This window comes from Adelges cooleyi, unplaced genomic scaffold, assembly GCF_023614345.1.
Source record: "Adelges cooleyi isolate 19-005CV unplaced genomic scaffold, UGA_ACOO_1.1 ACOO_flye_CR_arks_rails_tigmint_CR_PRNA_30, whole genome shotgun sequence".
NCBI classification, from domain to species: Eukaryota; Metazoa; Arthropoda; class Insecta; order Hemiptera; family Adelgidae; genus Adelges; species Adelges cooleyi.
In genome coordinates, this window is record NW_026095971.1 from 20,514,233 (window position 1) to 20,538,130 (window position 23,898).

At 33.4% G+C, this 23,898-nt stretch overlaps 1 protein-coding gene across 13 annotated transcripts in view; it reads left to right on the plus strand.

Moving 5' to 3' along the window:
* The first annotated feature begins 3,213 nt into the window (after positions 1 to 3,213).
* The window catches only part of LOC126838181 (uncharacterized), a 160,773-nt gene continuing 140,088 nt past the window's right edge, over positions 3,214 to 23,898 (plus strand). For all 13 annotated transcript variants that reach the window (XM_050572355.1, XM_050572356.1, XM_050572358.1 and 10 more), the window contains exons 1-3: positions 3,214 to 3,695; positions 14,501 to 14,683; positions 17,308 to 17,463. In XM_050572355.1, coding sequence (XP_050428312.1) covers positions 14,560 to 14,683; positions 17,308 to 17,463 — 280 coding nt within the window. In that variant the 5' untranslated portion in view covers positions 3,214 to 3,695; positions 14,501 to 14,559. The remainder of the gene's footprint in view (positions 3,696 to 14,500; positions 14,684 to 17,307; positions 17,464 to 23,898) is intronic.

A 23,898-nucleotide genomic window follows, 5' to 3' on the forward strand; every position in this document is an offset into this window, starting at 1 on the left:
ATACAAAGATTTACCTAAGTACCGAAATTTTGTAGTTTTTGTTGATAAATAATTTGCATTTCAGTAATATGTGTTGGTATTGTAATAAGTGGACGACATACAACCCTACACAGAAGATAAGGATACTTAGGTACCTGATAATATCTACTATGTTTGCCCTGGGTTGTTTAAGAGTTTTTATCAGAGTTTTATAATTATTCTAATTTTCCATTTTTCCATCTCGTTTGTTGTACAGGCACAGACGTGGTTTCGGTGGTGGAGAAATTAATTTGCTAGTTATTAATCATTTTCACTTGCGAAACATGCCAGTTGTCCAAGCCAAAGTTACACATCCTAGTCCTGCAGACAAGGGTCAAACATTAACGCTAAAAAAACTGAATCCAAGTGAACATTTTAAATGCATTGGACACGTTTCGTTTGTAAATGATTAATTGTTTCAATTCCAACGAGCAAAGCAAGCTGTTGAAAACACAAATTTTACACAACAAGACAGTTGGTACTGTCTGTCAGTAACTATTCTTGCTTTATTGCTGGAAAAGCAAAGGGAATTTTATTTTAAAAATGTTTAAAACTGCATAAAATATTGTGAATACAATCACTCCGGTTTAAATTTGAGATTTGTGTTCAAGAAAGACATTCAAATAGTGTTCAATAATATTGTAATAATTTAAGTAATTAGGACAATCAGAACAAGTTAAGACAATATCGTGAAATCAACTTTGTGGTAATGCACTATATATTTTTTTTTATACTAAAACAAGCTTTGAGACGGTCAGTTTGATATGGTTTTTGTAAGTACCTAACCGTCTTTGGAGTACTTTTTATTACACTTAGGACTTAGTACAGAGGTCAGTAATACATCTTTATGTCGTGGACGAGACGACAGTATTGGTATTGATTATATTTAATGACCTAATAATATAATCTATAAAGGCGTTAAAGGCACTTTGGGGTCTACTACTATAATATTATTCTGTCACGGTCACAACTTTTTCCATCCATTTCTGTCTCTTTTGAGTTTCCAAGTCCTGTTGCACACCATAGCTTAGTTTATTCCTCAGACGGATTTCCATTTATTTACTTGATTTATTATCTCTGAATTTCACATAATACCCATTAGATTATATAGCTTTGTAATTTCCTTATTTTTTTCCAGATAAAATGTATAATAATTATTTCTCGTTAGCGACTCGAGGGATATAATAATATTCCCAAAACCTAAATTTTCGAAAACGTAGACATAATATTTATTTTATTAATTAAAAGCCGTTTTCAAAGCAATCGATAATCGACCCAAAAGGAAACGGCCTCTTTCATTTACGGAAATAAATTGTTTAAAATAATTATTTACTCAACACCAGGGTTTCGGAATTAATTATTCCAAAACTAAGTACAAGATTCAAATAGAGAACAGCGTTGGGATGGCATTGAAAGTACAGTTTATTGTATAATTCACACTGTATCTTACAAATTTTCGATTTGCCTCGTCCCCTATTTTATCATACATTTATTTATAAAATATTATAGATATATCATTGCAATTGATCGACATAGGCCATACCATAACATTGTTTTTGAAGATTTTTAGTGTAATTTTGTCATTATTAATTTAACTGATGCGTATCAACTTGATTAGTACAAGTTCTAACTTTGGAGTATGCTTGTGTAGGGGAGGGAGTTAAGATTTCCAAAACAAATTAAAAACTTTAAATTCACTTGGATTTCAGTAACTGATATTATTATATTATATAATACTATCAAAATGTTGAAAATATATTCACTAATTTTTTCAGATTTGTATTTCATCCCCCGTGTCTCGTCGTTAGTACAATAACAATTTTGTTATTCATAATGAGAAAACATTGGAATTTGCATACGTTTTTAATGCGATTGAGTGCACTAATGTGAGAACACATACAATGTTCTAAACTTGTCAACTTAAATCAAATTTTTAATAACTTAGTTCCATTCTTTAGGTTATCCGCTATTTAGTAATGATTTGATTTAGAATATTAAGCTTTGTTCTATACGTACACTTTGAGAACTGTTTCGTTTTATTTATAAAAAAAAAAATGATTTTTTATGACACATTTACAGAAAATGATGTATATATTTTCATGACTATAACCCTGAACTAAATTACTAATAAAAAAAAAATTAAAGAATAAAAATACTAGCACGGTAAATTTCTAGTAGTATTATTATGAAGCAATATCAAGTAAAAATAAAAACATAACATAAAATAAGAGTATTTTTGACAGTACTGTAATTATCACATAACGTCATCTGCTGTCCTCTAGATTTTTAAACAGAAATTATATTCTTTAATATAAAACGTAAAATACAACCCCATCTCTTTGTATTCTATAGAGCTTGAAAATTAGCTAAAAAAAGTACCAAAAAACGTCTATTTTCATTCTCTGGCATCAATTTGGACAGGTAGGACCTATTGGGTATAGTGTGCGTGTTTAGCAGACTCCAAGTTGTGAAACCATCAAAATTTCACCTCCAACAGTTGGAGTAAAAATAACATTTTAATTTAACAGTTTGTTTTATATAACTAAAATGAAATAAAAAGAACGATAAATTTCTTCTTTTTTTTTATTAACATTTTAACATAAAAAAGTTTAAAAATTACAAAGATTTCTGCCTTGTTTTTTTCACTGCAAAAGTTTCAAAACTCTGAACATTGATTGTATTACATTTTGCAAAATAAATTTATGCGAATTTGATCAGAAAAAAATATTCTGCAGCTGTCGGGGCACCCAGAATTTGGGGGCCAAGTGCAAGTGCACCATCTGCACTTGTATAAATCAGGCCGTGATCAAACTAAGAAGTGGGAACAAAGTTGATTTGTGCACAAGTGTCGAAATCCCATTTAAATTTCAACCCTTATTTTTTTTTAATCTTATTTCTATTGTATTTAGAAACTTTTTAAGGACCACCCTAATAATATACATACACACGAAAGTTGCGTTCGCTATTTTCGCTTATATTGTCATTGCATAAATTAAGGGATATACCGGTAAGCGTGCGTGTGTGTGTTTTCTTAGCGGCGACGGCGGTCAACAGCGACATCAACAAGTCGGGCGGCCAGCACACACACACATACGAGCGCATACGGCGCGGCCCGCGCAACGCGCGTCTCTATGGTTACTTACGCTAGCGGGCGGGCGGGCGTCGCCACCGCGCGCCATTCGCTTACGGGCGGCACGTCGCGTCAGTCGTGTACGGTGGACGCGCGCGTTTGCCGGCGGTGGTGTGGAGACCGTGTGGACCCGTTCCCTCCATAAAGGCGGCGTGCGTGTGTGCCTGTGTGCCTGTACGCGGTGTGTGTGCCATAGTCCTACTACGGCGGCGGCTTTGGTTTTTGCGTGCAGTGTGTGTTATCGCGTGCCCGTCGTCGTCGTCGTTACCGCCGTCGTCAGTTGACGCGTCCGTTACTGCCGCGCCAGATGGATCCGTTCCGGACGACGTGCCACCGCGAAAGACAACAAAAAAAATAATAATAAAAATATATACATATAATATTATAAAACATATTAATTAATTAATTAATTAATCGTCACAATTATTCCCGTCATATATACATATGTATGTAACACACGTCGTATGACCAACGCAATACAACGCAGAGACGCATTCGGTTGTCGTTAAAATTTAATAAATTTATCGTTTGGCGGTTATCTCACAGGGTGAGTCCATTACCATTTGAAACTTAAGTATAACTTGTGCTTATATTATTTATATTAATTTTAATATTATTCAAGGGCGTCCATCGAACAAATCTTCTGACTTTCTATGTTTTTTTTTTTAATAGGCCATTACTTATTAAAATAAAAAGCGACAACTTTATTTGTGTACAACGTAAGCATGTACACATGTCTTGGGAGTTGCATAAGAAATCAAAAAGTGACCTTTGATTGTTGTCTGCGGTACTTGATGGACCCCCTTGATTGAATTACTCGAGAAATATAAACATGTACATGTGTAATAATTTTTTATATGATGTACAACATAAAAATGTGTACCTTTTTACTACTGCGCGCAAATTAGGTCAATTTATATTTTTTCTACCGAGAATAATGTGAACTCTTTGACTTGAACGGATTGTCGGTTTTTGGACCAGACTTATCCATCAAAACGGCCAATCGAGTTAAACACTGATGGCGTTTGCACTGTTCAGGGTCCATTAGGGTGACATGACAGAGACCAAAGCTAGTGCCTAAGTGCGTTTTGTTTTTTTTTTCAAAAAAAAAGAGTACACACTACCCGACCGAGTTGGCAAAAGACGTTTGCAAAGTTTGCCGGAAACTCACTTCCGAGTGTCTGTAACCGGCGTGCCGACATGTCCAAAAATGATGCGTGTGGCACCGCTATTTTCACCGCTGCGTGTCATGTCGTCCCCGCCGGGGCAACACACAGATAGCCAACGCGCGCACTGCATATTGTGACAAAAATAAAACCGCACGCCGCGACAACGACGTCACGCGCGTCAACGCCGCCGAAAGTCACAGCAATGTGTTGCGAACACACGGGTCCGGTCCGAAAACAGGGCGTCCGCCTGGCGCGATAGTTATTATCAATAACATTAAGAGGACGTCGTACCACCCCTTCCCCATTTTTCATTAAGGAGTTAAACCCCGATGTACAGGTTAGGTTTGGTTAGGTTAGGTTAGGTTTGGTTTGGTTAGGTTTGGTTAGGTTAGGTTAGGTTTGGTTAGGTTTGGTTAGGTTTGGTTAGGTTCGGTTAGGTTTGGTTTGGTCAGGTTAGGTAATTATTAGTTCGGCAATCGGGACTCTATTCGCATCCTAGACGACCATTTAAAAACGTTTTAGTCGGTTAGGTTAGGCTACCCTTTAAAATGTGATTTTAAAAAACAACTATGACAAAATAGATACATACCTAGAGGACAAGATTTCCTTGGCGTTTTGCACTATCTTTAGCGTGGGTTAGTTTACCCGCGCCAGTTTATCTTTGTTATTCCTTGCCGTGTTCTTCCAAAGTTCCGAACTTTCAAGTTACTTGAGTTCGGCCGAGGACGGTGATGTCGCTTCCTCTGTATACTTCTGGGCTTAGATACCTACAGTGGTATACCGATATCCATGGGTGGTTGCTTACACCAGCTACTTTTCACATGCTTTTTTACCGTTGAAAATCATAGATGAGACTTGCTCTTAACGTTGTCTTGTGGTAGCATAAAAGCGGTATTATTCATCATTGGATTGTACATTTGATTGACTTTTTAGCCTTTAAAGTTTAAGAGTTTAGAATGGATACCGTATGTGTATTTTTTTCATCAAAAATTGAATGCACAGAACTATAATTTTGGATAAACTTGACCGAATAATAATGCTTTATTGGCACGAGTTTAGATTGCTGTAGACTAGTGACCGCCTGACCGCAACGAGCTGACTCTTTGAATTAATTTTTCTATTAGTTGTGTAGTGATTTTGGCAATATTATTTGTCTCACTGTTTGTCTACCGGCGTTAGTCAAGAGGCTTTGCAATCGTCGTAGGTCTGCATTGAATGCGGTAGGGTTGGCATAATATACGACATCGGCAATGCACACACAATGTAGAGGGGAAAAAATAAAAAATAAAATTACAAGCTGCAGTGTGACGGAAATCATATTTCTTTCAGCTATACATTACAAGGTCCAGACAAAAACACACATCTTTGTAAATCCTTTATATTTTACAAGAAAAAAAAACCAATTCGTTTAGGACTATCATCATTCTTTAGGCGAGACAGACCGAATTTCCCCCAAAAAAAAAACCTTATTAAAAACGATAAAATGTAGGCTGTAAATTTAAATCGCACATGCCAATCCGTCCGGTTTGAACGGTAGAAAAAGGCTGGTGCTGTGTTTTATGTAAATTTTGTTCATTTATTAAATTTTGCTTCGAAGCCAGTGGATAAAAATGCCATTTCGGTGTGCATGTATAATGTGTATTATATAATTAATTGTGGTAAAAACGACGTTGAAAAACAAATAAACTGTATATGCGATATGAGTCAATTATTTTTGGTTAATGAGTTGATCCAGAAGTATAAAAAATTGTTCAAACTTTATAAACTATATTAATTGGAATTTATCATGGGAATAAATATATAAAAAACACTCAATCACAAATACTTCACTTTAATTAGATTTATTTTCTAGAAAATCTGTATTAAAAAATAGGCAAGGCAATGTGACGTTTATGCTATTGTATTGAATGTATATTAATTGACATCTATCATCGTTGATATTTATAGTACATGAGTTCAATTTAAAACAACGAGAAGAGTAACATTATTTTTTAATGTAATATAATTTTTTGTGTGATGTATTATGATTAATGAGGCTTGGGAACTATCCAAAACTATAATATTATAGTGTATGAATATTGTTTTATTATACCACTACAGCTAGGACACAACTAACGTACATACAATTTAAATACGCATACATTATGTGCTTCTTTACACTCAAGGGGTTTTATTACTTTTGTGATGCTATAAACTTTGTCAAAAGATGTATTTTATAGACTATGTTTAACACTCGCCAAGCTTTACCGAAACCGTTGCGCTTTCTTATCACCTAATCATTTATCAAAATAAATAGAGAGAGATTATTGATAAGGGAATATTGATAAGAGACTATTGTCCGTAAGATTTCAGATTTGACTACCTACTGTTTAGAAATTAGTAAACTTGTATTTTATTTTTTACAATTAATTATATTTTCTTGTACTCCCTGACGAATATTTTGCGAATAAATGATTAAATTATGCTTTTGTGTCGTTTAATCTATTGTTATAATATATTTTTCACATTGTCTTTATATATTTTATACAATAGGAAGAGTGGTTTGTTATGATTAATGTCCATATTATAATTATCTCGCTTGTTAGTGTCTTTCTCTAAAATCAATGGTTTTTTTTTTTAAAGAATTAAATATGTAAGCAGCAGTTGGTGTAAACTTGCATTGGCTTACAGTTATTACATAATTGGCTGTGAACATTTTAATGGCTGCTAGTAAATGACTGTTTATTATCTATGCAAAGCGTTATTTCATATTTGATTACCGTATAATGTGGTGTTCGTTACATAATATAATAATACATGGAAAACGCCAACGGTAGTAAAATTCATAAATTTTATTTTAAGACAATTCCGGGTGTCGTTTGTTTAAATGGTTTTATAGCTTTACGCGTGACTCATTAAGTATGTTAACTAAATCAAGGCCAATTTCTTTAAGTCATTAAAAAAAAGAGAGATTTTTTCTAAATCTATTTTATCTAAATCAGTGACAGAGCTTTAACATTGACTTCTGGACGTTCTATATTAAAACCATTTCTGCTGGTGGGCGGATAGCGTGTGTAATTATCTTGTTATCGATTCAATTGTAATAGATAATAACATGTAGTTTTAATTTGGGCTATATTTAATGCACAAATTATTATTAAATATTCAGGGCGCTCGTCCAAGTCTGTTGCGACAAAAAAGGTCGTCAATCTGGCCAACAATCAAATGATTATCTTCACCATAGAAACTACTGTTATTGCTAGGAGAATATACTATATTATCATCATTTGTAAGCTCACAATCATAAAATATAAACGTGTCTATCGTATGCTGGTCGTGTTTTTTAGATTGGCCGTACGCGAATGACGAATTAAACGAGGGCAATTTAAAAATAAAATTCTATAAATATTTCATTTCAGCTTGTGCTCCATTAAATTGCAGGTATTCCTAATATGATTACAGTTAAACCTCCTCATACTGTGTGCATATACTGTTGTGAACAACCGCACAGCCCATTATACCGCATTAACCGAGTCCCGTGGGTAATTTCGATAATTTATGTACTTGCTAAAAAAATGTACAATGAAACGTTATTATATACATACAATAGCCCAATTGTTGAAGGGGAAAATAACGATAGAGCGGTGCCGGCTTGCGGTGCCTTACAGAAAATCAAACGCTTCATAAAAAATAAACACCCAAGCTCAGGTCAATTAATAATTACAGGAATAACGCAAAGGTTAATAATTGTTTGAAGCTCGAGTGGGCTATCATAATATTATTATGTCTCGCCTGTCCTGAGCGTAACAATGGAAATAATTCTTATCACTACCAATTTTTTTCTTAGGCCTTCAAAATGGAAAAAAATATTTTAATGACTTTAATGACAAATTATTTTTAGAAAGGTATCTAAACTATCTAAACAATGTGTTAAAAAGTTATAATTTATAAACTATTTATAAAAACCGAAAAGTTAAAAGAAAGTAAAATAAAATGTCAAATAATAACAAATTGACAAATTAAATAATACAATCAGTTATCACATATCTTAATAACCAATAAGAACGTTGGAAACGAGGTAACCACTTTGGTAACCTAACTAACGTTTTGTTAACTTAACAAATAGAATTTAACTATAATAATGTTATGGTAAAACTTATTTCATTTAACCAGATGTTAAATTTAAATGAATTGTTAACTAACATTATGTTAAGAGTGTATATTTAACAATAGTTGGTGAAACCTGCTGATTATATCATGTACTCAATTGAAATTTAACATTTAAACAAAACAAATGTATTACTTTTTTGGTCGTTTCAAGTGATTTCAGAATTGGCATGTGTACTTACACTATTATTTGCTGAATATATTTACCGGAAACGTCTGTCGTGAAGCGTTTTTAAAACTTTTTCTCGGTTGACACGTACTGTACAGATCCTGTGAATGCTTGTCATCTGGTGTTTCATAAATAGTGAGCAGCCATAAGATCAGTCTAGTGATAAAATGCGTACTTGCACAACCGTAGTATATAAGCTCGAAACGTTTACGCGTACCGTTTAGATATAAGTGAGTATACTTGAGAGATTTATCTATTATATACTGGCCGTTGGTCCCAAATACCCGGTTCAGCTGAAAAATATTTGCTCAAATACCACACTATATTATATTCATAGAATATAAAAAATGTATATATTATGGAAATGCAGTATAGGTAATTTATCTATATTAAAAAATATAAACAATAATAATTATTGAAGTTACCATTTTCCGCCATCTTTGTGGGAATTAAAACCTTATCAAATGTTTATTACTGTTATCACTGCTTATAACAATTACAAATTAGATGATAGTACAGAATCACAGATATATGTATACACACACATAATTCCCATAAAAATCGACGACGTCAACTTCAATTCTTATCACTAGTTAGCAGTCTAGTTTATTACATATATACCTGTGCTTGTCCCTTATCACTTATCTCTTATCTATAACTGATATTTATATATATATAAAGTGTTTTAGTCTTTAAAATTGCCCACGCTTTTAAATAGATTCATTTTGAAAACAATACTAATTACAACATATTATAACAACAATTATACTAGTTGTTTTATTTTATTCGTTAAAAAGCAAACAATATAAACCTAATTCAAGTTATTCCCTTTATACTATTGTTTTTCCTATTATTCATCACACAAAAAGGAGTCAACGAGCTGTGCTATATTTGATTAAATATAAATTAATTTTTAAATATAATATGTATAGATCAATGTCGAATACTGTGATTTCATAATAGTATTTTAATCATCAAACGAATTTAAGAGTATTTATGCTTTTAATATTATTATTAACATTATATTGATAATAATTAATAGCTAACAAATAATAATGACGAAAAAGGTTCGTGAGGTAATTATTAATAACCATGATAAAATATTATACTAACACGCTCAGATCTAACTATCGTACCCCAAATTTAAAATTACATTATACAAACACTAACAAAATATGCCATACTCACATCAGCAATGTTATTATTAGTAAATATTCATTTAAATTCTATCAAAATTTCGGTCGAAATCAAACAAATGAAAAAATTGACAATTGAACAAAATATTTTATTTAACAATATTTAATGACGTTTTAAATCTAAATTCCATGCACAAAAACTGCCTACAAAAAAAAAAATCAATTATTGTTGATCCGTCTCACTAATTTTAGACCATAAAATAAAAATATAGAGCTGTAACATATCAAGAAGTAATCAAGAAGGCGAGCGACAGTGTGACCACTTTAAGTAAAAAAAAATCCTTTTTTCGATAGGTTGTTAAACACCGCACAGAAAAATCTTTATCAACTATATAGTGATAAACTAGTAGCTTAGCACCTATACTAAGTGATAAGCAATATGTTTTGAAATGTAATTTCGTTATTGTGGTCACACTGTAGCTAGTCTTTTTGCTTACTTCATGATATTTTACTTTTGCGATCTACTCAGTTCTTCACCACGTCTAGCTCTATTCGATATTAGAAATTCAAACTGTAATGTAAATCTGCCACGTCGTTTTGCCATCAACTTGTGCTCGTTGTGAGATTACCTAACCGATAGGTAAAGCCGTGTGAAACGTGTCGGCCAAGTGCATTAGACGACAGTCGATTAATTACGAGTCGAGGCTGGTCGTACATATAAATTAAAGGGGAATTGAATTATTATTATTACAACAGAGTAGGGATAAAGGTGCGTACCGCCTTGCCCTTTGCCAAACGCCTAAATTGGTCTAGAAAACAATATAATAAAACTCGGGGCCATGACTACTCTCCGTGTCTTGAATACAAAAGAAGCTGGATCTCCGTTTGTCGTGTATAATAGTATAATATTGCAATATTCGTAAAATCTCAGACAAAATGTCTCCTCCCGTTTAAGCCGAGTACGTCCCTTCAGTGTGGATTTATTCAAATGGCTAGGATTTTCTGTTCTGGTTTCCTGACGACCACCTAACACTCTGAACCGTACAAGTTCCACTAATCCTCAGTCCCTTTCCTTCAAGTATTATTCTCCATTCCTCAAGCCTGTCTTGTTATCTTGTATATCATCTGCAAACATCATGTATCTTCGCCCTTGTAACTTCATCCATTACAAGTGAAAACAAGTAAGGGCTCAAAGCTAAATTCTGGTGCACACCTACTCCAACCTTAAAATCTTCTGTTACTACATACATACTTTCGACACTGGCATATACATAACCCCATTCATATCTCGGCACTCTATCTATTCTCAATAGAGATAATGTGTTAGAGATAATAGATAACAGATAAATTATTTGAGATAAAAATAGAGATAATGGATTAGAGATAAGAGAAAAGAGAGTAGAGATAATAGATTACAGATAGAATGTTAGAGATGATAGATTAGTGAAAATGGATTATTGATAAGATATTAAAAATAATAGATTAGAAAAAAGAGATAAGAGATAAAATATAAGAGATATAAGGTAAGAGATTAAAGATTAGAGATAAGAAAAGTACCAGGGTCTATGTATCTGGTTGTAGTGTGGATACTCGTTAGTTATTTTTGAACTAAACGTTAGAGCGAAAAGAAAACTAAGATAACATGCATCCGGATCCTTGTGGAAGTTTTTATGTAAGCCTAGCAAAATTAACATAATTCCTCGCAGCTTAAAGGGGAGTTTTGTGGGCCGGACAATCCGAATGGTAATTTTGTACAGTTTAACCTAATCCGGAGGTCGACAGTTGTTGCTACATATGTATACATACATAGACCGGCCGAGGTGCCCCAAAATGGCATCTCTCTCTCTCTAATCTAATTAAGTCTGTGCACCGTCGACGCTATACTTAGGGCTCGTTAACATGTACAATATTCTTGTGCTATTGCTATTGCGAACATTCCAAATGTGGTTTTACCGCCGGTGCACCGTTTATAATAATTTTACCCAAACGTAAAATATGACAAAATATGTTGGTTTATACTTTATAATAATATTAAAATAATATTAACATATTATTATGTTGATCGTGACTCTTCGGTATTTTACATAGTTCCATTGCCGCCTACCTATCAAGTTGTTTTGTTAGATAGTTTTTAAAATAAGTTTGTTATCTCATATTTTATTCATTATACTATTACGGTAGAAATAATAATTTTCGTTTCGTTAGAGATATTAAAAGAGCTATGTTTTTTTATTTTTTTTATAGAAAATTATACGGACAAAAGTTTTTGATGAAATTTCATTTGCAAACTTAGAGTCGAGTCGTTTTACCGAGAACGTTTATGACTTGTCAAAAAACTATTTGTATAAAAAAACATCATACAATCTTCGGTATTCGCCCGTTGACTTTTTTTTTATGAGAAAAAAGTTTTAAACAAAATTAATGTACATTTTATCGTTTTTAATTATATAATCATAATTGTATAAAATACCGCCTGTACTTTTTACATTCTGTTTAATTTTTTTATTCCAAAACCTAACCAGTCGACTTTTTAAGAAAATACTTACTTTTTAAAATAATTGTCATAATTATTTTATTTTTTATTAAGAAAAATGCAATTTTTTTTTATATACATTTTAGTTTTGTTATGCAAATGAAAAGAAAAAACAGATTTAAATATATAAGGACCGTTAGGTTTTTTGGTAACTGTCGATTTTGTCTAATCTCTTATCACTTGTCTCTCGTATCTCTCTTATCTTATCAGATAAATCATATGATATTTCCCTAAGGTTTTTTTTAACGCTAAAAACTGTCGTTTTTTCCGATTATGTGCCAAAGTAAAGACATAAAATGTCAAAAAACCGTATTTATACATTTTATAATTAATGTTACCATATTACTATCTTAAAATATTTTTATTACTTATCCATTTAATAAATAATACGTAATAATAAATGTTTAATTTTTTCAGAACTATTTGGATATACTTGTTAAGATAATGTTTCTATTATTACTTTTAGGAAGCTGGCAGTCCTCCGAGAATTTTAATAAACTGAGGTTTTTCTCTTAAATAACAACTTATTGACAGAAAGGAATAAGACTAGACACACTGTATTGTTAGCTATTGATGTTTCGGTTAGAATTTTTTCAGAACTGTGATCGCTTCGACTGTGCTAGTGTTTTGTTTTTGCTATTACTGACTTTATTTTACACAGTGATGTGTTTATTGCGCCATTAAAGCCGCTTGTTGCGACAAAGGCAAAGGCGAAAAAAAATGGTCATTAGTTGTTACTGGAGTAATCCATTATGAAACGGCTTTTCCCAGGCGTGTCCCGTTTAGAAAATAGGATAACAAATAATAAAATAGAAAAATAGGTACCTGTTGCTAAGGGTCTCCGACGCACCGTTAAGTTGAGAATTTGCAAATACCGTATTGGTTTTTATACCTATGTGGTACTTATACGGTTGCGGTAACGAGTCTGAACTGAAAATCGCTGACATAAATGTGCTATCTTTGACGGTACTTCAACGGCATTGCGCATCTCTTGACAATCAATTCAAATCGAATCCGTCCTTAGCCATTGGTGCAATATCAAGAAGTGCTAGACGTATTCAAACACTCAAGTTAAAACCGTCCAAAAAGCTTGAACTTTTAGATTAAATTTTTTTTTTTTTGTGGAAGATTTATTGATTACCACTAATAATTTAATACTAATAACTCAAACTTATCAGAGTTTTGAGTGTAGCTAGCATCCGCTGAAATTGCGCCAAGTGCCAACCCATCTATCATATTTCCCTCCCCTTCCTTTGCGATAAGACCTTATACGCATTGTCCCTTTTGCCCGTTCGAGTATTATATATTATGTGTTACGCATAAAATAAAAATCTAGTTATTTTTCACCACTCCACGGAAAAATATTGAATCGTGGATTATATCTCATGTCTCTTATCCATAGATACATATTATATATTACTAGATAGCCGGTCAATGTTTTTATTGTGTCATCAATATTTCATTTTAATACAATAATAATAATACACCTTATAGTAATAGACCTTACACAAGGTGAATCTTATAACTCATTACCACAATGAAATATTGGTAACTAATGTAAACGTTGACCACACTGCATAAGGCGGCCAAGCTTCATTTGTTGAGAATACGTCTAAATGCATAGTCGGCTATCTAGTAATATATGTATATGCTCTTATCACATGTCTTGCATCTAATCACTAATCACTTATCACTTAACAATCATCTCTTATATCTATAGCCACAGATATATAAATATATATATATATAATTAACAAATTAGATTGCTAAGTGTACATGTCGCCAATAGAGATAATTGAAGTTACCATTTTCCGCCATCTTTGTGGGAATTAGAACCGTGTATCAAATGAAAATATGTTTTTAACAAATACAAGTCGAACTGATAACATAGAATCACAGATATACCTATTATATTGTTTTATACACACATAAATTCCACAAAAATGGCGGACGTTGACTTCTGTTCCTGACATTAGTTGGCAATCTAGTTTATTATATATATATATCGGTACTTGTCTCTTATCACATTTCTTATCTTTATTCTTCTATCACTTATCTCTTATCTATACCTTATAGATGAAAGTGTAACGCAAAAATGGTGACATGAAATTACTTGTATCCAGTTGAATATATTGTGTTAATATATTGTTCATATAATAATGGTAATCTTTATAATTTAAATATGTCTATGTTTTCCAGATAAACCGCTTTAAACCAGTGCAGGGCTGCGAGTCCATCGCCATGTTGCGCTCCGAAGCATGTATGTCATCTTCCCGGCGGACGAAGTCTTACAGCTGTCATTCGGTCGACCCGCAACACGACAGCGTCAACAGCAGCGGTCCGGTCAACGTTGCTACTGCAGCCAAAACCGTACTGTCCGAAGTAAGCCCTCCTCCTCGATTTTAATTTACAATACTACAAATATTAATTAAATATAATATATTTTTTAATAAGCAGCTGAACAAAGCATATTTTATACAATATCATCTTTTCTAATATTTATTCGTTTCTAAATTCGTAGAATTGTTTAAATAAATGTAATGACTTATTCAATATCATAGAAATCGAATGAAGTGAAACTGTTCTAGAATTTCAAATTAAAAAAAAAATTATTAATTATTAAAATATTTGTAACCATATAACGTTAAACATTGATTCAGTTACTATCATTATTTTTTGCCTATCTCGTTCTATTTTGGAGCTATTTTAATTGTTCACAATAATCCTACAAGTATAAACAAAAATATTAGTTTGAATATTTGTTTTTGTTAAAACCTTATGAGAAAATAAGTTTGCCGATAACTTTTTTTAAATATAAAAAACATTATCATGAGTCTATTGTTGTAGCCCCAAGACATAAGTGTGTTGTGCCTAATGGAAATAATAATTGTAACCAAACATCGTTAAAAAAAACTAAAGGAGGAAAATATGTCGATGGAACGTTATTTGAACTCAATGGATTTATTTGTATACCATCAAACTGAGTTGTCTTTGTCGTTGCCATCTTTATGAGACTTCTGAATTTCACCTTATACTAAAATAGTAGTATAATAAAAACACCTTGGCGACGACTCTGTTTCGTCTCGCAAGAATTTCTGGTAGATTTGAAGTTTATGCAAACATATTAGATGTATAATATTTCCTAAACCACATACTACAACAGTGTCGTAGTATTGCTATCGGTGGTTTGCTTTGATGCAAGATCACATGCTCAAGTATATTTTACTGTAGTGGGTGTGTTGTTCGGCTGTAATATACATACTTTGTTCTCAAGGTGCTCAACAATATAGTGATGTCTCGGATACTTGAAATCGTTTCTCTGCGATATTCCAATTAGCGTGACGCTCAAGCATGTGGAGCTTAAACGACAAAAAGTAGAGTGTCTTATTATGCGTGTATTAATAATATATATATATATATTTACAATATTCGCTTTGAATTTCGCACACTCAGCTCCGGTAGATCATTAGTGTATGAACTAAAACTATTTTTTTAAGTTTGTACTTTGTCTAACATTTAACGAGTAAAAAAAACCGAACATGAAAATATGGTTCAAGCCATTAAAAATACAATACCAGTACTGCGAACAAATGCCTGCGTTTAAGTTCTGGCGCTGCGTTTCATATCAATTTGTTGTCATTGATTGATTGTAGTATATACGGTGTGGATGTTACGCTTGATTGACACATAAAATATTACATTGGTTTACATACTTGTTAGACTTTGTTAACTATATAGCGGCTGTTCGAGTACACGTTATGATATGGGTGTTTATTATCCGGACTTCTCGGATTTCTTAGCAAACAATAGACGACAAAATGTTGTTTTGTTTCCACAACAATAGTGTGCTTGGAAGACTGCCACCCTTGAGAGTATTTTCCTTCTACTGTTATTATACCCATTTATACAATTATTATTAGAAACGGTCGTTTTCAAATGGACCTTTGCCGCGATTCCGTTGACCGGTTAACGATGCTTCAACTGGTTTTTGACTCGCTTGATTAGTCTGAGAAATAATATAAAGACAATTGGCGTTTTCTATTTTTGACATTTTCATGTCTTAGAGGTCTGGCACATAACCGAAAACACTGACGTAACTAAAACTTGTTACGCTGTTATCTGATAAGAGATTAGAGATAGGAGATACGTTGTATTCACAACGTTCAAACTAGAACTAAAATATAATAAATTCCAAATAATTTAAGAGGTCATATTCCTATTATGAAAACACTAAAATATTAGCCAGAAACTTGGTATGTTTACTAGCTACCTTAGATACATGGAAATGGTCTTTCGTGGTTGCAGACTCGGCTGAAAAATGCTTTTTGTATAAGACGCTTGATTGTGAGGACGAAACACAAGTGTAGAATTCGGTTCGGATGTAGCAAAGATAACGCAATCAATACTATATGATGTACCGGACAAACCCTTAGGCATAATGAAATTGACCTATGGCGAAGAGGGTAAGAGGAGGGCCTTGTGGGGTCAGAGTGTTATTCGACGTGGGCACGCCCGGCTAATGGTAATTGCATCATTTTGAAAACCGATGCTATCCACATTAACAGACACGGTGGTACGGCATCGTGTAAAGTTTGTGGAAAAACAAAGTGGTTCTACCTCAGCACAAAGGTGACCTACACTCGATTTGAAAATTGGACAACGCCTTGGCAAAGGCACAAATGTCATTGAATTCGGCTCTACCAAAATGTGTGTCCGCACAAGGAGTTCTAACGCCGTTATTCCGTTAACGTACATGCATAATATATATGTTTGTGGAATTTTCGGTATTTTATATTAATTTAATAAACCCGAATAAGTAGAATTCGTGCGTGCCGGGACAGGCGAAAGAGAGTGGTAGGCACGCTGCCGTTTGAATGAGTACCACTGTGACCCGCTGGTGTCGCTCTCACGAGGGCAAAACGCTGAATTTTTTTCTATCGTGTGTATTCATTTTAGTTTATTTTTTTTTAAAAATACCAACGATATTACTTACTTTGGTTTCACAGTTGTGGACGGTGGTGACGGACTCCTAAACGACAAACCAGCTAACCCCATGGCCTCAGCGATGGGCGACGACTTGTCGCTCAGGGACCTCACGCATCCGGCACTGAACGACTGTTTGAAGACGCACAACGCTGCCACGTTCAAGCTTGTCAAAACAGGTAAGGCAATCTAAATTTATAAAGTTTAACGACCTGACTGTAATGTCGATTGGCTCCTTCAAAAATGGCCTTAGTGCTGCTTGATCTGAACACAATCTTAGCACAGTGTCTGTGTCACGCTAAGAGTTTCGGTTGTTCCTTTAGATAACTTGTCTCATTGTCTGCACTTACGCTTGATATCTGATTTAAAAATCACTCGTTCGACGTTTTTTAGTTTATTTTTTTATAACAATAGTGGCTTAAGTCTACTTACACCCACAGTATAGTGATAACGACATACATTTGCTCACGTCATATCTGATAACGGTTTTGAGGGATTATTGATAAGAGAATCAATAATTGATAACCTCTTATCAGCTCATTCCTCCTTTTTGCCTACTACAATCTCTTATCAGCTAAACTTTATTATCTAAAGTTTCACTTCAATGGAGTGTCTTTATTCAAAAAATATTTAGAAATGTTTTCAAAACATTAAAAAGTAGTTATGTATAAAAATGATTACAAGTACAAATCGCCATTTTGACTTTCTGGTTTTCCCCCGTACCTTTCACAAATACCTATGTAAATTATATGTACAAAAAATAGTATATTTGAGTTAAGTTATTAAATTTACACGAGTAGAGTAATTTGTAATTTCAGTTATTCTACACGTTGTTCATATTAAATGTATACAGATTCAAATTTATTTTACTCCCGTACTTATGCGAGCTTTTATAAAGCTTTTAAATATAAGACCATACTTTGTACAGTTAATAAATTGTTTCCGTGTATTGTATTTTCGGCTAAACGATCCCGGCCCTTTGTTGAATGCTTGGAATTTTCTAAAATTGTTTTGTCGCTTATTAAAAACTATAAAAATGTATTATTTACCTAACACCTAACCTAACCTACCGTTGCTTATGAATCACAATCGCGGTGTGTACTTTTCGGCTAGGATTGTGCGCTGTTGTACTGTAATTTAAAAGTAAGACACCTATAAATAATAATTTAAGGGGGGTTTTTTTTTTACGAGAAAACTTTTGTTACCGTCGTTACCTTAAGTGTGTATATATTATTATTATTATTATTATTATTATACTCTTTCTTTTATACCTTGTCCGCAAAACTTTGAAACGGGAACTTAGGAAAATATTTTTAGTTTTGCGCTTTGATTAAGGTGTTTGCCAAAATCCAATTATCCGCTTGGCAAAATATATATATATTTATAGGCATAGTGTATTTAGTATATATTATGATAATATATAACGCCGTTGGCGAGATTTTCCACAGTGTGTCACACATTATAATATAGTAGCACGATGACGTAACAAGACAACGGATTCTGTGGAGCTGCTTACGTCATCGTTGAGGCCTTGTGTAATGCTATCCTATTATTGTAGTAACGGTGGTTGCCATGCCAGCGGTTTCCTGTGTGCTCAAACACTCGTTCAGGTACTTTTCCAATCGAATTTCATGCCTTTCAAACCGGTAGCAGACTATTATATAATAGTATTTACCTTTCCTGTCCAAACAACAACAAACGCTGTCATCGATTCGCCATATACAGGGCGATCCACATCTGACGATGTAAGGCATCCTATTCTGGGAAAATAGGAATATTTGGAAACCATACTATGTTTTTCAATACTTGGAAAATTGTTACCTTCCACCCTTATATTATGTAAAAAAAGATGTATGGACTTTGTGTTTTTTTTTGTCAAATGGAAATATATAAATGCGTTTTTAATTCCTTGAATAGTTGGCTAAAATGTTTGAAAACATGTTAGCGTTTGAATTTTTAATTTTCCTCAACCTGTTCGTTTACTATGACTTTCAAAGATATTACATTTCCTATATTTATGTAAAAAATCGGGTTTTAATATTGAAAAAATTTGCCAATTTAATTAATTTAAATAACAAGAAACTGAAATTTGTACTCAAAGAATTCAAATGGTTTTACAGAGTTGAATTTGAACCATTTTATGTGGTTGCTATTTTGTCTGGCTTTTTGGTATAAAATATAACGAAATGGCTTTTACTTATACAAATTAACCGCTAAATCAATCGGCTCTGGCACATAACCGAAAAAATTGCCACGAAAAAAGTGTGACAAAAAAAGCGTTACGCTGTTATCTGATAAGAGATAAGATATATGTTGTATTCACAACGTTTAAACTAGAACTTAAAAATAAATTCAATAATTGAGGACGTCATATTCCTATGAATTGTTTTAAGCCAGATATTATGAAAACATTAAACTATTAGCCAGAAACTTGATATGTTTACTAGCCACCTGAGATACTAGCTTTTTACTGCTTGTTAATATACTATATTTTCATTATCTATAATTCCACCGCTACTTTAAATTTATTTGGTACTTTAACGATACATGAAAATGCTCTTTCGCGGTTGCAGACTCGGTTGAAAAATGCTATTTTCTTAAATATTGCCTATTTGAAAACTCTTTAAAAAACAGATCTCGCGCAATCCCGTTGACATAACAATAAATATACTTGTCATAGTTGCAAAACGCGGCTGTACAGCTGGGGGGGGGGAGGGAAGGCGTTAAAGCAGTCTTTTGAGTTTCTTCGCTGTATTGCTGTTTTTTTCTTTTAACTAGCCGTACAATTTTTTTTTACTAAGCAAAGAAAAACAGCACCGACAGCGGCGTAGCACGTGCCGGCTAGCAGCAATTACCGGGGGGGTGCAGACAACAATAATGACCCCTTGGACCACCGGGTAGGGTGACAAATTGAAAGCCGATATCGTGACGGGTTCGGCAGATGATTAATGGCCCCGGTGGTTGACACTAATGAATTTATCATAACCTACGTGTACGACTGGCGTTGGATACGGCGATTTTTTTTCTCGAACAAAAAATATACTTTATTTCCAGTGTAAAACATACAACTTCCGAATATTCATACGGCTGGCCGTTGTCCCGCATAAATTAAAAAACAGTTACACGTTTAATACCACCGTGCAAAAAAACAGCCGAATTAAATTGCAAACACACACACCCACCGACTGCTCCTATACACGCGTGTAGCTATTTTGCCTATCAGCAACGCCCGACAAACGTTGGATTAACCGTACTTGGGACTTGTAGAGGACGGGGGTACAATTTTTTTTTAGACATTAACCGTACAGAAATATAATTTTGGTAAAAAATCCAATATTTCAACGGAGTAGCTGTACGCCTGTCCCTGTTGTTATTATTTTCAAATTTAATCTCCTACAAGGCGCTCGATCAGTCATGTTTTTATAAACTACCAAAAACCAATAGTTATGCATCGCATTTTTTATTGCACTATTAAAAAACACATGACATATATTGTTCTTATTTATATTATGCATATACCGGTGTAAGCTAACGGTAGCCCGCACCGGTCGACTTTAAATACGCTTAAATGACAATTACTTTAAGTTTTCAATTAACTTTAATGTGTCTAAAACGTTAAAATGTCCTCGAGATACCTCAAGTGTCTTGCACGTGTTGTCTGCAACATAATTAAGAAAAGTGCAAATTTTAAAAACCTTCAATTGAGGCGATGATAATTAAAGTGGTGTAAGTGATTAGCATAAAATTTTACAGAGGAGCAAAATAAACAAAAATAAAATATTGTATTTTTAATGTGTTCTCGTGGGTGATAGTTTTCTTCGACCAATACCTCTTACAAAAGTTGATAAAAAATTATAAAATACAAATAGAAACATATGCCTTACTGATAATATGTACATAAATATTTAACGTTTAACCGTTTAGTGTGTAAAAAAAACAGTCTTAAAACTAAAAAGATGAAAAATAAATCAAAAATCGTCTAAGTCAAGTCTTGCAAACTTGCAAACAATTTTAATACATATATTTTTTGAATTTTTCAAAATTCTCAAAAAGTACAGCAAACTACACTTACCTGTAGGTCTGTGGTGAGGGGGCGAGAGGGGTAACCCCTTTTCTCACGGTAGATTTATGCCAACAAAAACTCCAAATCGATACACTACCACCTTGATAATATTACATTTTTATTTACCAAGATAGGATAAATATATATTTTTACAATTGATAGCCAGGGGGGTGAAGGGGAGGGGGAGAAGCGCCCCTCGGGTCTACTCTAACGTGACACGCTTACAACAGCTTCGCTTGTGCGATGACGGTCTAAGTTGATTTGCTTAAAAAAATGTATCAGCTGTTGGGTTTTACCATTGGCGTCCGTATTGCGGTTTAAGCGGTCCAAATGGAAAAGCTCTATTTTCTACAATGGCCGGGTAAATGAAAATAATTTACTTTTATGTTCAAATCAACCCGCGCCGTGTACAAGACTTGACTGGGCGAATTTCACCATAGACATTTTTCATCTCGCACCACGCCGTTAAATTAGACTTCTGAAACAATCGTTCCATATAGCTGTCTCAAGTCAGTGTTGTTCTGTTTATATATATATAAGTATACAAATAAATAGTATTCTATTTATCACGGTAAATCGTCGCCTCGGAAGGCGCGGATTAAAAGGCCGGGTATTAAATCCGGACCGCGGAGGCAGAGCTTATTTATAGACACGGTTTGGAGGGGAGAGGGTTTTCCCCAAACCGTCGAGTAGATTTTTACTTAGCTAGCGCCCCATGCAATGAAAACGGGATAAAATGCCAAAAACCAATTAAAATGCACGGAAATCGTGGGCATAACAGTGTATACATATATATATATATATATTATATAAAATATAAGGTCTAAGGCCACGACGATAAGCCGTCGTCCGCCGCAGGAGTGGTAGCACTTAATGTTTGCCATAATAATACCCATTGGGTTCACCAATACCAGCTTTAATTAAATATAAAAGGAAAAAAAGCTTACCTCCGTTTCGCCCCGTACGCCTTTTCTTGACAACCGAAGAAGTCTTTACGACTTTAATGTCCGGTTGCACCAAACTTGTCGTTATCTATTGGTAAATTATTTACCACCGTAATAAACTAACTTTTGTTAAACTAACATATTGTGTTAAATTTACTAGTGTTGCTCAAACGTTGTTTTATATTCAGCTTATTACCAGTATACTGGTTATCGAATAAATGGTATCAACAGTAGGCATTGATACTATTATCGTACAGGGTCTAATCAATGATAAACTGATAACGCACAATTCCATTATCACCGCCTTAACGCAAAACAATGATAACAAAATTTAACTGCACATACATTTTTACACGGCGATAAATGACCCTGTAATTTAACTCGTGTTAAAGTAAATTTTTAACAACAGATACCATTTTAAATATGGTTTAAGAATTTATTTTAACTCAAGTTAAACGAGATTATCTCTGTATAAATATTTTGTGCAACCCGGCATAAGTGTATCAATTCACAGCTGTTTGCCAATGTGAAAATGTGTTTATAATAATCTTAAATCGTTCTAGTGATTTTTATCTGACAGTATAAAAAGAAAATACACTTTTAATCGAAAATAATAATAATAATTCTTCAACGAATACTTTTGCAACAAAAACGCTAGTCGAATGCAAATAACACATTTGATGATGATGATGACATTTTTTTTTTTTTTTGTAGTTATTGCTGTTATTTTCCCATCTTTTCTTTGTTCCCGGACAATGATAGATCGGTTTTGCTCATCGCTCAGAGTTCCAAGCGGATTCGTTTTATTTATTATTTTTATTTTTTTGGCAAGATATAGGTCATTAGGTGAAGTCAGCGTGGTCTAAAACGTCCGGGTATAATCTTAGTAGACCTAAACACTCTAATATGTTATGCTGGGTTGCACAAAACATTATTGGTTCCATAAACCCTCATTTACTACTATATTTTTGTATTGCAAAATATACCAACCCTTGATTTGAAGTGATCTATATTACAAGTAAAAACCTATATGTTTTCATCTAAAAGTTGGCATAAGCCTCTCTTCTTAATTAAGAGGACAATAATATGTAATAGAAATAAATGATTTAGTTGGAAAATAAATAAGAAATTTAAGTTCTTTCGGTTTCTCAATAATATACAGCCGTTTGATAGTACAATTATGAAGTTTATATTTGGTTTTTAAAATGTTTTATTGCATTTGTAAAGTGATATTGGCAATATTTTAATAACACAATATAAAAATGTTTAAATGTAATGCATCTTTTAAGGTAAAATTTGGCCAACATGATTTCAATAACCTTTAGATAATATTCGATCGAACATATTGATATACTTAAAGGTGATAAAAGGTTAGAGGGCCAAAGTACTGATCGATAATTCAAAGCCGAAACGTTGTAGTATATACTTAGCCGGCTTTTCATTTTCATGGTTAGTAGAAATTGGGAATGAAGCATACAAATTGTTTGAAGTTTGACAAGTTACAGAATTCGAAATTCCAATAGTTGTATCCAAGTTTATACAAGTTCAATTCTCGACTCCTACCCTACTGTAAGTCGACCTTTAAGCTTTGAAGCTTTATTTTGTAG